The sequence below is a fragment of the Bactrocera tryoni genome, chromosome 1, assembly GCF_016617805.1.
Source record: "Bactrocera tryoni isolate S06 chromosome 1, CSIRO_BtryS06_freeze2, whole genome shotgun sequence".
Taxonomy (NCBI): Eukaryota; Metazoa; Arthropoda; class Insecta; order Diptera; family Tephritidae; genus Bactrocera; species Bactrocera tryoni.
Genome location: NC_052499.1, coordinates 86,978,828 through 86,992,178, shown reverse-complemented (window position 1 = coordinate 86,992,178; position 13,351 = coordinate 86,978,828). Strand labels below are relative to the sequence as shown.

The 13,351-nt window shown below is 37.2% G+C and overlaps 1 protein-coding gene across 1 annotated transcript in view; it reads right to left on the bottom strand.

Moving 5' to 3' along the window:
• LOC120782353 overlaps positions 1 to 13,351 on the bottom strand; it is a 53,367-nt gene that overhangs the window by 16,272 nt on the left and 23,744 nt on the right. The window contains exons 5-8 of the mRNA XM_040114593.1: positions 10,193 to 10,317; positions 5,069 to 5,147; positions 2,521 to 2,613; positions 1,054 to 1,297 (exon numbers count right to left, since the gene is read on the bottom strand). Of these exons, the coding sequence (XP_039970527.1) occupies positions 1,054 to 1,297; positions 2,521 to 2,613; positions 5,069 to 5,147; positions 10,193 to 10,317 (541 nt within the window). The remainder of the gene's footprint in view (positions 1 to 1,053; positions 1,298 to 2,520; positions 2,614 to 5,068; positions 5,148 to 10,192; positions 10,318 to 13,351) is intronic.

The following is a 13,351-nucleotide window of genomic DNA, read 5'->3' as shown; positions in this document are numbered from 1 at the left end:
TAGTTGTAATTATAGAGGTATAAATAGGAAAGCAAAGAAGTTAATAACATTTGAGAACTCGAAACAAATTTTCAAAATAATTGACTCTATAAATGGAATAGAAACGCTTGAGGAACTGCAAACTATAATCATGCTAGAGGAAATCTTATAACTTAGAACTTATGAACCGTGTGATATAAACTTTCAAAGTTAATAAGTCTGGTAAAAAGGAGAAGATGGAGTCATATGTAAAAGTTCACGCTAGTGACGAAAGTCCTCGGATTCTTGGAAGTGGCCAGAAACGATTCTTTAACATATGGCTCAAGCAGCTCACGACTTACGGTCTTCGATCAAGTATCCTTTGGGTAGAAAAAGAACAACCGTTTGAAGGCGAGCTAAAGTGATAGGCGAACTATCCCTCTTAAGTGTTGAGCGCTGGGTTTGGGACCCGCCACGTAAAAAGCGCCCCCAAGAAAAATTACCAACAGCCCGCTGTTGTTAAGTCGGCTATAACTGCGTGGGTGGGGTCTACGTAAAGAAGAAGAAAAGTAAAGAGAGGGAGGAAAGAAGATGTATGGAAGTTTAATGAGTTAACACAAAAACCAATCCCGAACCGAATCACCATCTGTGCATCTCTGCTGTATCACAACAAAATCGAAACTCTCGGAGCTTGTTTGGGAGGTTCTAATGCATCCACCTTATAGTGCGGACCCAAGTGATTATTGAAGTGTAATTCGCTTGAAGGAAAGGTTATGACAATCAACTGTCCCTGTGTTTTACTGAGGGTCAGTTTTTGCTATGGGAAAGCACAAAGCACATACGTTCTTTCTTTGAAGCTCAATTTATTTGAGTTGAAAAATACTCTAAACAACGGTGATAATAATTACCCTTGGTACTCACCCTAACCAAAGACACATACACTTAACCATTACTAATTGTTTCTTACTGAAACCACTTTTAATTACACATTACTCATTCTGCCAGAGACTCGCGGCTAATTCGAGTTTTTATTTTAAACAGAATGCGCACATCACACACAACCGTACAAACAAATGAAGATGGAATCACACTCACCTTTCGTCCTGTCTGCTCGAAGCTGGGCAGGAAGGCGGCAAATGAACCCTCCAACATGTCCGGGTTACCGCAAACGGCATGCCCCGTGTCACAGTAGTAGGAGCACTTGCCGTGGAAGCACAAGTTCGACGAGGGCGAGACGAAGAAGGTCCGTAATAAATTGTCGTCGGCGACTTGATAAATTTCCGTTGTAATGTTCAGCAGGCGACCGGTGACGGGCATGGCGCGGCGAAAACCCAAAATTCTGCGAATAAAAGACACATAACTGTACATTTGAAATAATAGCAACACACACAAGAAAATGGCAAGAAACACATTAAGCGACGGTGTAATGGCAATAAAATGCAATGTACGATGAATAAGCGCTTGTTGTAATCGTTGTAATGCCAAATGGATGGTTGCTTGTTGGAGGAATTAAAAAAGATGTAGCAGCGGAGGCTACATGTGTTTCTTTCGAGAACACGAACTAAAAAATGGCATACCATAATGCTTGAGTTGAATTAATGTGCCACAAATACAAATAAAATGAATTAAATGTTTGCGAGTGTGTCTAGAGGCTTGTAAAATTTAGAATATCGCTCTGTCTACATGAGAGCACATGTAAGAAACTCCTTACCAAAGGCACACTTAAAAGTGGAAAAATAGTAGAGAGTGGGCAGCAAAGGCGAACATACCTCTACTATACTGCCTATAGAATGAATTGAGGTCTAAATGGCCCTCTGTTGTTCATGTAACTTTCTCTGTTATGCCTCGTTTTTGATTGTAGCAAGAAGAGAAAACAGAATATCGAGAAAAGGAACGGGCAAGAAGGTGGTTGAAGGTGCACATGTTTACCCTACATGTTTGCACTCCACTGGAGTACAAATACTTGTAAAAATTAAAGCGTTATTCATGTTCTCTTTGGGATTTTGAGCCAAGGCAGGGGAATGTTTTGCTGTCCCAGAAAAAAATCCAAGATTAAGCATGCATAGTCTTCACGCGCCACGATTTTATGCCATTGAGTAAAGATTTTAAGAAAGGCGACAACATTGCAATCAATTTGAATATCAATTTCACCAGTAAATTGCATTGCTTTCGATTTCCTTTTTCGAGCAAAATTTCTGCTTTATGCATTTAAGTTCATTTGAATATTAAAATTTTCATTTGAAAATTAAAAATTTCCAGGCTTAAGAATTTTTACTCGCCTTTACATTCAATTCATAAATAAAAAGGATTTCGCAAGGATGAAAAACGATTTTCTTTTAAGCCGCATCTCTTTAATTACAGCCAGATAATGGATAATAATATGTACGAATGAACAAGTGAAGAGTCCAAAATAAGGAAATGAATATAAAATGAATATCGGCTTTATACTCATTAGACATTATTTTAATTCAGCGGTATACTATATACATATCGCTCTCTACATAAGCCTGGATAACGCTGTATGGTGGAATTCGTGCCAGTTTCATCTGTTCTTTCACTCACCGATCCAAATGAAAAGCAGCGATTTCCGCATTGTGGCGCTCATAGTCCGTAAAATAGAAGTGGTTCGGCAGAGTTTGTTGTTCACGGGGAAATCTGTAAAAATATATAAGGTTTTGAAAGATAATATGAATGTATGTAGCAAAAAGAAAAAAACGTATATCAAATTTATGGATTTAACTGTATCTTTATCTATATAAAATATCCTTGTACCAGGTTGTTCAATAAGTTTTGTCGTTCGATAAGAGAAGGCGTAGCTACGTAGCTACGAGCTTAAAATTGTTTTTGTTTTGTTGGTACACTCTTCATATGAACGTTTGTGAAGTGTCATTTCAATCTGTCAATTCATTCTTTGTCTACAAGCCATTTAGTGTCGCTGTGTTACAGTATTTTTTTACAATGGACAATATTGAATATCGCGCAGTGATAAAATTCTTTAGGAAGTTGTAGCACCAAGAGAAATTCACAAACGAATGTTGAAAGTGTGTAATGATTGTTCACCTACAATTAGAACAGTAGAAAGATAGGTTGCTGAACTTAAACGTGTTCGTACAAGCCTTGAAGAAGATCCACGTGGAGGATGTCCAAAAAGTGCATCAACCCCAGAAATCATAGCCAAAATACCGAATATGGTTTTGGAAGATCGTCGATTGACTGAGAGAGATTTAGTAGAGGATCTATACATCTCGTTAGGCAGTGTGAGCCATATTTTAAGTGAAATTTCGGGGTTTAGAAAGCTGGCTGCACAATGGGTAACGCATTCCTTAACAATGAAACAAAAACATATTCGAATGCGACTTTCTCAGCAACATTTGGAGCGTTTTAAAAATAATAAAGGGGATTTTGTGCGTCGAATCATCACTGTGTATGAAACTTGGGTCTATCACCATGATTCTTAATCAAAACAAGAGGCTAAGGAGTGGTGTGAACCTGATTGCTCGGTTTCGAAACGAGTTCGTGTCCGGAAATCGGCCAAGAATGTTATGTCACGAGTTTTTTGAGATTCCAGAGGAATTTTACTTGTGGATTACTTACAAACTGGTTAAACAATTAATTCTGAATATTATTGCAACCTTTTAAACCAGTTGAAGGAAAAAATTCCAGAAAAAAGACCCGGTTTTCAGAAGAAATAAATGCTTTTTATCACGGCAATGCCCCATGTCACAAGAACATTTTGACAATGGCTAAAATCCATGAATTAAAGTTCGAATTGTTAGAGCATCCACCGTATTCGCCAGATTTGGCCCCCAGCGACTTCCATTTGTTCCCAGAACTCAAAAAATTAATACGTAGCAAGCGTTTTTCATCAAATGAAGAGGTCATAACGGCTGTTGAAGCGTATTTGCAGATCTTCCGGATTCTCACTTCAGGGATGGGATCCACAGATTGGATGATCGTTTTAGCAAGTGTATTAATGTTCAGGGAGATTATTCGGCTAAGTATTTTGGTTAGCCGAAGCTAAGTTAACCAAGAAGTTTCAGCCTCAATATTGCACAGGCTGGACAATGTATGAGAAAGTGTCTGGATATTTGCACTTCACACTCCTCCATATATATACGTTAATTTAAAACTGTTAATTCAATATCAGCTTTTCTTGTTGCTCACCCTAATGTACATATGTATATAAAATTTTTGAAGTCGAAGTATTTGCACAATATAAATAAGTTTAGCTAGTTTGATGGTCTTGATAATTGTGTAAGAACACGATTTCAGTTTGCATGAAAATCGTTTAATTTTTGCATTTAACAATATTTACAGCACCGACAATAGTAGGCATATACGCGCGGCTTCAAGAGCAATCACACAGCCAATAAACTTGTGTCCATTTCCACTGTTGTGCGTGGCTATACCGTTACATGCGTATGATTGTGCATATGAACGCGTGATATTTATTGCGTTTTCCACTGACGGCTACCGCACGCACCTTGACATTGCCAATCACGTTATCAAAGGTAGTAATAATCTGTTACATTTGCATTTTGCCATGCGCCGCCAAACCCCTCCAATAACCCCTTAACCGCCGCGACTTTTATTATTTGCCTGGCAAATGGAGCTGCAATAAATTGCTATCAGCCACGATTAAAAATGTTTATTGTTGTCGTTGTCATTACACACAACACCATCTATTAACGACAGAAGTCACTCGCGGCCACCGTGGCGTATGAGTTATGCATGTGACTGACTGCGCATGCGCGAGTGGAATCTGCATATGCATTTCTCTTGAATGGCGGAAAGTCGTCGTAAATGGCAGCAGGGAGTACCGTTACGTGCAACAGCACATGTTATGTGGCCAACAGCGATGCTTATGTCTGCATGGTTGCAATGGTTGCAATATGGTCATTGGAATTCACAGTAATATCGCCGGCAATTTCACAATTCATTGCCGCCGTCAACAGTTAATGCGAATTCCGTTGAATTGGAATTCTTTGTGATTGTTGATTGAAGTTAAGGGAAAATCATTTAATAACCTTGTTAATATTAATTCGCCCTACGCTTAAACTGTTACTTACTTAATTGTGGCATATGTGGCACATGCAAATAGTGTAATTACCTCATTGGCTTCATCAGCGCTTTGATGTCGCTGGGAAATTCTATAATCAATTTCAACTGCGTGCCGCCCTCCTTTTGCACTGAAAAGAGAGAAAAAATAATTGAAATGTAAATATGTGGTAACCGAGCACGTGACATTAAAATACATAAGAATAACACATACATACATACATATACAAAATCTGTAGAAGAGCGGCCTCACCTAAGAGTCACATCGAGTGAAAAATTTAATGAAATCGATTTGTTTCATATTTCGATTGGGTAAAAATATGATACCATCACAAAGAAGAGCTTTCAGCGGTCATAAAGGCTCATATTTAAAAAAAGATATGAATTTTGACGCGAGATTTTTTGATTACAAATTAGGAGTTATTTGGCTATTAGATCAATATAAAGAGAAAAACAATTTTTAGCAAAAAAACAAAAGAATACAGTGGGACAAAACAAAGTAAACTTACGCCAAATTAAGTGAATGAAAATAATTTGATAGAACTAAAAAAAATCATAAACTTTTTTCACATAAATTTTGAGGTTATGTGAAAAATTCTGTGCACAAAAGTTATAGATTTTTCCATTACTTATTACATGTCCATATAATTTTTTCTATAGAATTCTAGTTTTGCCGGAAATCGTGATAAACCGCTTTTAACCCTTAAAATTTCTACACCTCCCCTTCCAATTCCCGATTTTAGATCGCGCGCAAATTATTTTTCTTTTAATGCTTGTTATTTTTTCTTTCGTTTTCGATGGTTTTCATTTATTCGATGTGTATGATTTATTTTGTTTCAAAAATTATCTTCAATGATTATTAATTCCTGATTGAAAAGTAAGTTGAAATAGTAATTTTTAATATGCACGCACTGGGGCGTATACGTCACATTCCACAATATTTTTTTTTTCAAATATCACTCATACGCCCCGACACTACTTTGAGAAAATGCTTAGAGTGTAATGTGATATTGCAAAAAACCGTATAAATAAAAATATGGTTCACCATTAGGTCGCAATAGGAACCACAAAAGGTGGTGCTGTTAACCGCAATAAACGCTTTCGAAAGAAATTGAGTTTAGTTTATAAAAATAACGACTTATAATAATCAACCCTGGTCAGAATGTAAAGAAGTAATGTAAAAAAGTGTGGAGTTACCACATAATTGTTATAAAAATATATGCAATTAAGCTTTAACCAGCACAAGCGGCCTAACAATTTATATATGTGTGCTACTTCCGCTTCCGCAACTCAAAGTTTAAGCTAACTAGGAAAGTGCAAATCATAGGAAAATGGATAAATCGTTAATTATAGAAGAGAGTGTTAGAAACTAGCTTAATGCACAGCACTCAGACTGCTCGCACTCAGGCACACTCAATGCAAATGCGCGCTGCTAACAGGCGGGATGCACAGGAATGTAAGCAGCAGTCGTGCAAACCACAAGCATTCCGTTATATGCAGTTATTCGAGTGTGGCAATAACAAAACAAGAAAAGAGTGCCGGAAGCACGAGCACACACAGTAGTGTTGTTATTATTGTTGGCAACTCTTGCTTTTTTAAGAGAAGTAGATGCCCGCTAAAGAGTGAAGGCGAAAGTTGCGTTTCCGTACCGCAAAGGCAGCCGTCGGAATGGATGCCTCTTTTCCACCAGCCACCATTAGGCCGCCACTTGCTTCCATCAAATGAGCGCACACACAAGCACGCAAACACCAGTAGCACGCAAGAGCATAGCGTGAGCAAGCAGTTTGCGATCAGAACACGAAACTTTTCGTATTCGGCCATTTCGTGTTGTTTTTTGTGGGGAAATGCGCAATTATTCTGATCCCGAGTTGTTAACAGAAACCGAGACCAAAAAATCCATCCAAATTGTAACACAAACAGCAAACACAAACACAGTGCGAAACTACACATTTTACCGCAGCATTCATGCTGACAGACAATAAAATGAGAGAAGCCATAGTTGTTTTTCGGTTGCGTTTCCGGTGAAAAGTTTTCAGTTGCTCTGCTCAAACACTCACACACGCTTTCGCAGTTGTTTTGTGCTGCTCTATTTTGCTTTTATTTGCATTTTTAACCATCATTCCTAAATACTGTTGATGGCTGGGAGTTGTAGTAATAAAATTTGGTAAAATGTTCGAAAATGGAAATATATATCGATACTAAGAGATAGAAATATGCAGCTAAAATTGGCTTATAAATTCTAGTAAAAATACAAATAAGCACATTTGCAATTTCGCAATAATTTGAATGCTTAATTCATTTAAGGACCTCACAATTAATTATGCACTTTGTAATTTTGTTTAACAGAAATAATAAAATTTTGTAAAAATTCGCAAACACTAAGCGAAAGCCTCACTTAGCTCATAGAGATAATTTCAATATCGCTGCCTCATGTAGCATGCAGCCGCAGCAATCATGTACTCGTAGTTACAACAACTAGTACTTCAAGTGGCAACAGTCAAGCCGCGTTGAATTAAGTTGAATCGAGTTTTACCTTCAACTTTGTTTCGACTTTACTCACACATCCGCATAAAACGGCAGAATGCGCCTTTATGTTGTAAACAACAGCAGTAATTGTTGCAACGCACACAAGCAACCGGAATAACAACACAATTAGTGCAATTATGTAGGTTGCATCTGTAATGCCATTCATACCCAAGTAACAGTTGCTGCCAGCGCTCCTCTGACTGCGATCGTTCCTACACGAGAGTGATGAGCGAGTGTAATGGAATGGCCGACGTGCATACATATGAGAGCGGCAGTGTCGAATGGAGCAGGTGAAGGAGGAAACACAATTTGTTTGGCTAATTGTTGAAGTTGCGTGACTTCATTCACATATTGTTGTACATTTCGTTTGTTGTAGCGCACTTAAGAGCATTCATTTATATTTCAGTCATTCTGTATTTGAAGAATACCGACCGGTGTTATTTTTAAATGAATATATACACACTGAAGCCATGTTAATATTTAATTCGAACTGTAAAGATGCTTTAAAGCGAAGTATATGCGTTTGCTTCCACTAAAGCGCATTTCGTTGTGTACCCCAACACAAATCGGTGGTATACTTATAGGCGCTGGAGTGTGTTTGAAAAACTCGACTGAAAATACTTCTTTTTTCAGAAAGAGAGTGAAAGATAATTCAATATTTTTTTTGTGGATTATTTCACAGTATGAGAATTATTGTGTTTCCATTTAGTATCGTAGTAATAAATTATGGCACTACCCTTATCCCTTTCTTTTAGAAAAAAAAAAATTTATATATAAATCTCTTAAGTGAAGTTTAGACCCACCACTGATATTTTGAGGAAGTATGGTATGAAATAAAAACCGTTAGGACATAGCTTTTAACACCAATAAAAAACAACTTATCCTCCCATTTTGGCTATCCAAACTCCTTTAGGGTGTACGACATCGAAAAACGAATGCATTTCTACGAACCTTTCTGCGAACTGAATATTTTAGTTCTGAAACGGGGCTAAAGACATATATAACGTCTGTGGCTCACGGATATCAATTTCATTTGTATTTTAGAAATTGACTTGCTTGAGCTAAGACATATCCGGTCAATTGAAAAATTCCCGTCCTATCATAGTGAAACATATATTTTTTTTTACATAATTCGCTTTTTCATCATAGTTCTCTTCAAGCTTCGGCGATCACCTCTTCATTCGATAAAAATTTCTTCACAGCGAGCATTCTTTGGAATCTGAGAATAGAAACTAGTGCTGTGGGCCAGATCTGGAGAACACAATTCATGGATTTTTGATAATCCTTTCACTGACTTGTGACTCTTTTTGCTGAAATGCGGTATTTTTTTGGCGAGTTCATACTTTTTACGGTTCAATAACGCTGTGTGTAATAGTCGCTGCTGATGATCCTTCCCATTTCCAAGGCAGTCATTAAAAAATAGTTCTATCCTACTATCACAAAACACAGACGGCATAACCTTGCTAGCCCACTATTGTGTTTTTCTTTGGAACGGGTTCATCATGGATGACAATCGATTGGAGTTCGAAATGAAATGATGGCGCCACGTTGCATACATTGACGTTGACGTAAAAATTAAGTTTTATTGCGCTTGAACATCTCCAAACACTGCTCCGAATCATAAATTCGTCGTGGTTTTTGGTCAAAAGTGAGCACCCACTTTGCAAAGAGTTTTCTCATACCCAAATATTCTTGGGTGATATGATGCACACGTTCAGTTGATATCTCTAGAGTATCTGTCATCTCAAAAAACTTCACTTTACGCACTTCCAACATTATTTTGTTGACTTTTTTAATGTTTTCGTCGGTAACAACATCTTGTTGGCGTCCCGTCTTCGGGACCATTTCATTACGTCTGAACTATGTATACCAATTCTTGATGGTTGTTTTTTCTCAGGCAGTATCTGGAATCTCGTCATCAAGCCAAGTTTTTCCCTCAATTGTATTATTTCCCTTCAAGAAGCTGTATTTTATTTAAACGCGAAATACTGTTTTATACATTTTTATCACAAAAGCAAAATTAGTTTCACACAAAATGATATAATTCACAAACTTACGATCTGACAGCTGTCGAATTTATTCACGCACCTTTTGAAAGTTAAGACTAACTAAAAATCATATGGGTCTAACTAAAATAACTAAAAATTTAATGGCGCCTTCTATGTGCCAAAGGGCTTTTCAAGTGACCTCTTATATCATACCAGGATCATGGCTGAATAAGCAATTATACTCGGATTTTACACAACTGCATAGACATTTTGTACCAATTTAGGGGCGAAAATTAAGGATGCCGCAATCAAAAATGCACTCCGTGACTCTTTGTTAACAGGTCTACTTCCTTTGAGGTGTCTATATATTTACTGCAATGCATTTTAAGTATGGATATTTGGCAGTAAAATTATTTTTAAAATATTTTTTAAAATATTTTTTAACCAACTTTTTATGGTATTAATGGACGGAAAAGCGCTCAAAAACTGGTGACGAGCACTTCCAACTTATATAAAAATTCATCCCGCTACAATAAAATCTCATCTAAATTTTGATTTTTAATTATGCTATATATTAAAGCGAATTAAACGCTTTTGTGGAGCAAAGTTGGTAATTCAACAACGCCTTTCTTTCACTTTTCAAATTTGTTGTAGGTACTCACCGACATGTTGCACCGGCAGCTTGATCATATCATGAATCACTTCGTCCACAATAGTGTCGTCCTCCTTGTAGAGCTCACGCTTAGATATGTGCCACTGGAAACGTTCCAAATTTGTTGCATTTTTGCTGTAAAAAAAGTGAAAACAAATATTAAATTTGGGTAAGAAACACTTAAGTAAATATGCAAATAGAACTCAGATCCGAAAGCATGAAATTTCCATATCGACGATTTCGGCGTCAGAGCTAGAAAATTGCATGTTTTGGCAAGCGGCTGCGGTCGCCAAAATGTGTGTTATCGCACTTGAATTTTTGTAAAAATTCTGTTTTCACCCGTGCCCCCGGCTCCGCGAATTTTGCAGTAAAAATTTGCAAGTACGCGCTTTCTGGCTGTTTAACAGCAAGTGAAATCAGCTTTGTGCTCACAAAAAACGCGAGAGTAAATAGAATTCGGATTTCATTTCTGTGCCGCTTTCAGCGTTCACTCAGCGCTTGCTAAAGTTCAGCAGTTCAATGTTGCACAATTTATGTTTTCCAACTTTTTAGTATTTAAATGCACGCTGCCTGCAAATAACTGTCGCTTTGCGGAGGCGGATTATTTTACTGAAACTATTGAGAAAATAAACACATTTCGCTTTCACTTTCGCAAAAAGATTGTTGAAGTATAACTAATTTCTGTAAGCTAAAAGCCTATATAACTGTCTATATAAACGTCTTTATAAATGGATATGATGTACTTGGAGAAACAATTAAAAGTGACTCTTGTAGTAGACTCTTTGAATTTACCACTTTTTGGTAGCTAAGTTATGCCTGAAACTCTCTCCCATCTCCCATCAGCATTGTCAATGACCTGAGTATCCTCGAAAATCAACAATAACCATATAACAGAAACAATGCGTTGATTCCAGAGAAAGGCTTAGCTGGTGCTCTGCGCCCTCATAATACACAACGAGCAGTTTAGCTACGATCGTAATGTAAGAAGGAAAGAAAAACTTAAATATTTGGCTTTATGAACACTGAAGGACTGTTTAGTTCACATAACAACCATCTGACATTTGCCACTGACCAATAACGGCATGTAAGAATACAAATTGTGAAATACAAACTGTTTAAAATTAGCACTCCAGTAAGTTTCTTTGATTCTCGTAGTATCCTGGCTTTAATTCCACGACAAAACTTTAGTTTACTTTCTAAAGATAATATGAGCATAATATTGGAGCTTATAAAGCTGAAGACGGAAGTAACTGATACTAATCTTCAGTGAACATATGGTAGAGGCAAATAAAGAGTTCGATGGATTTTGTGGCAGAACGTGTATTTAAGGATACATTTCAGATTTACCATATTTTTATAAACAATTTGGAAACTACGAAGAGGCAGAACTAAAAAGAAAATTGCCACAATCCCAGAAACGCATAAATGTTCCTGGTGGGACACTTCTTAACTTGGTCAACGATTATCATATGTTCAAGTATGTAGATTCCGCTGTTGGCTGCATTCCAGCCAAATGCATTTTGGCATAGTTTTCCTGCAATTTGCCCCTAATGATATGCAAACAAGCAGCTGCAGCAGCAATGGCACCGGCACCGGCACCGGCTACAACAACGTCGGCAGCGGCAGCCGAGTTGCCACAAGGCGCATCCAAATGAACGAAGAAAGGAACATAGGAAGTCGAAATATGAATACGGAAATAGTCGTAAGTATGTGAGCGGTATGACGCGTCACTAGCTAAGTTGCAGCAAAATGGCAGATAGCAAGCGGGGTGAAGGTGCATGCGAAACTTTTACAGTTTCTTCGAAATTTGCGTAAGAAAGTTTCGACTGCTGCTAGTGAATTGGATAAATAAGAATTGGGATAAGTTGCACGACGATGCCATAAGCAGCTCCTTTGGGTTGTACTTATGAGTGCTGCAGTGGTATAGCATGCAAGCGCATGTGTGGGTATCTTGTAAAAATCGAAAATAAGGAAAAAACTAAAGTGTACATATGTATTTGTATATGTATGTGTAAGCGCAGAGCACACATTTCAGCCACTCAACTGTTCAATGTAGCATACGCGCTTTTGTCAGCACTCATTTAGCATTTGCTTGTCGTTAGTGCGCTTGGGGATGCGCCGTGGCGTATGAGTGATGCTCGCTTTGAGGCTGAAAGCTGACTAACAAAGCTCATTTGTGTTTATAAAGTTGTGTTAACGCTCAATACGCTGATGGAGGTGATTGATTAAACGTGCTTTGATTGATTTCAAATTGCATTTAGCAATTTTCCAGTTGAATTTTTCCCCCTTTCAGACGCTTTTATAAGGCGTTTATGTAAAGTGACAAAAGAAATAGCAGCACATTTGATGTGCAATTGATGTGGCTTGTATTTCTCTAAAATCTTATTGCAAATGTCATTTATTCTACTAGAACTTCAAGCTGTTGGTTTACTACATCTTCGCTTTGTTTTACCGCGCTTGCGCCCTTCTCACTTGCATTTTCCGCATGTTTCAATACAAAACGCATAAGTGTGCAACTATTCTAAGGCACCGTGAGCACGCTCTGTGGAAGTTAAATAAATACCACGATAGCGCCTTCTTTTGATTTGTGTTCGCGTGCAGTTTGAAACAAACTTCTTCGCCAAGTTGACAATCCGTTTAAACAAGGAGAAGCATAAAATTAACTCTTGATACATCGTAGACTTTCTAAGCATTTTGGAATTATATGCAAAGTGTTGTAATATGGGTTGAGAAAAGGAAGAACAAATTAAATTGAGAATAATATAATAATGTGTGAAACCCCATTTAATAATATGCATAATACATTATTTTAAAAAGCTGCATCAATCGCATACTCATAAGTTAGATAATAACATTTATAAAAAAAAATCATTTTAATCTGTAAAACAAATATGTAAAAGATATATTTGCTTTATAAATTTGTATAAATTTATTTTCTAGTTAGTGCTAAAAGTACACTCCACACTCCTTCTCTTACTTTTCTAGCGCTAAAGCACGATTTTACAATTAATTGGCTTTTAACGTGTGGCACACAATGCAACGATTTTGAGATCAACAGTGAAATAATTTTATAAAAACTTGGTCCTTTACGCACTTATAGTCGTATCTCTCTCTCCACTTCACTTCTGTTAATGACAGTTGATTTGTTATATGTACATATGTACATATC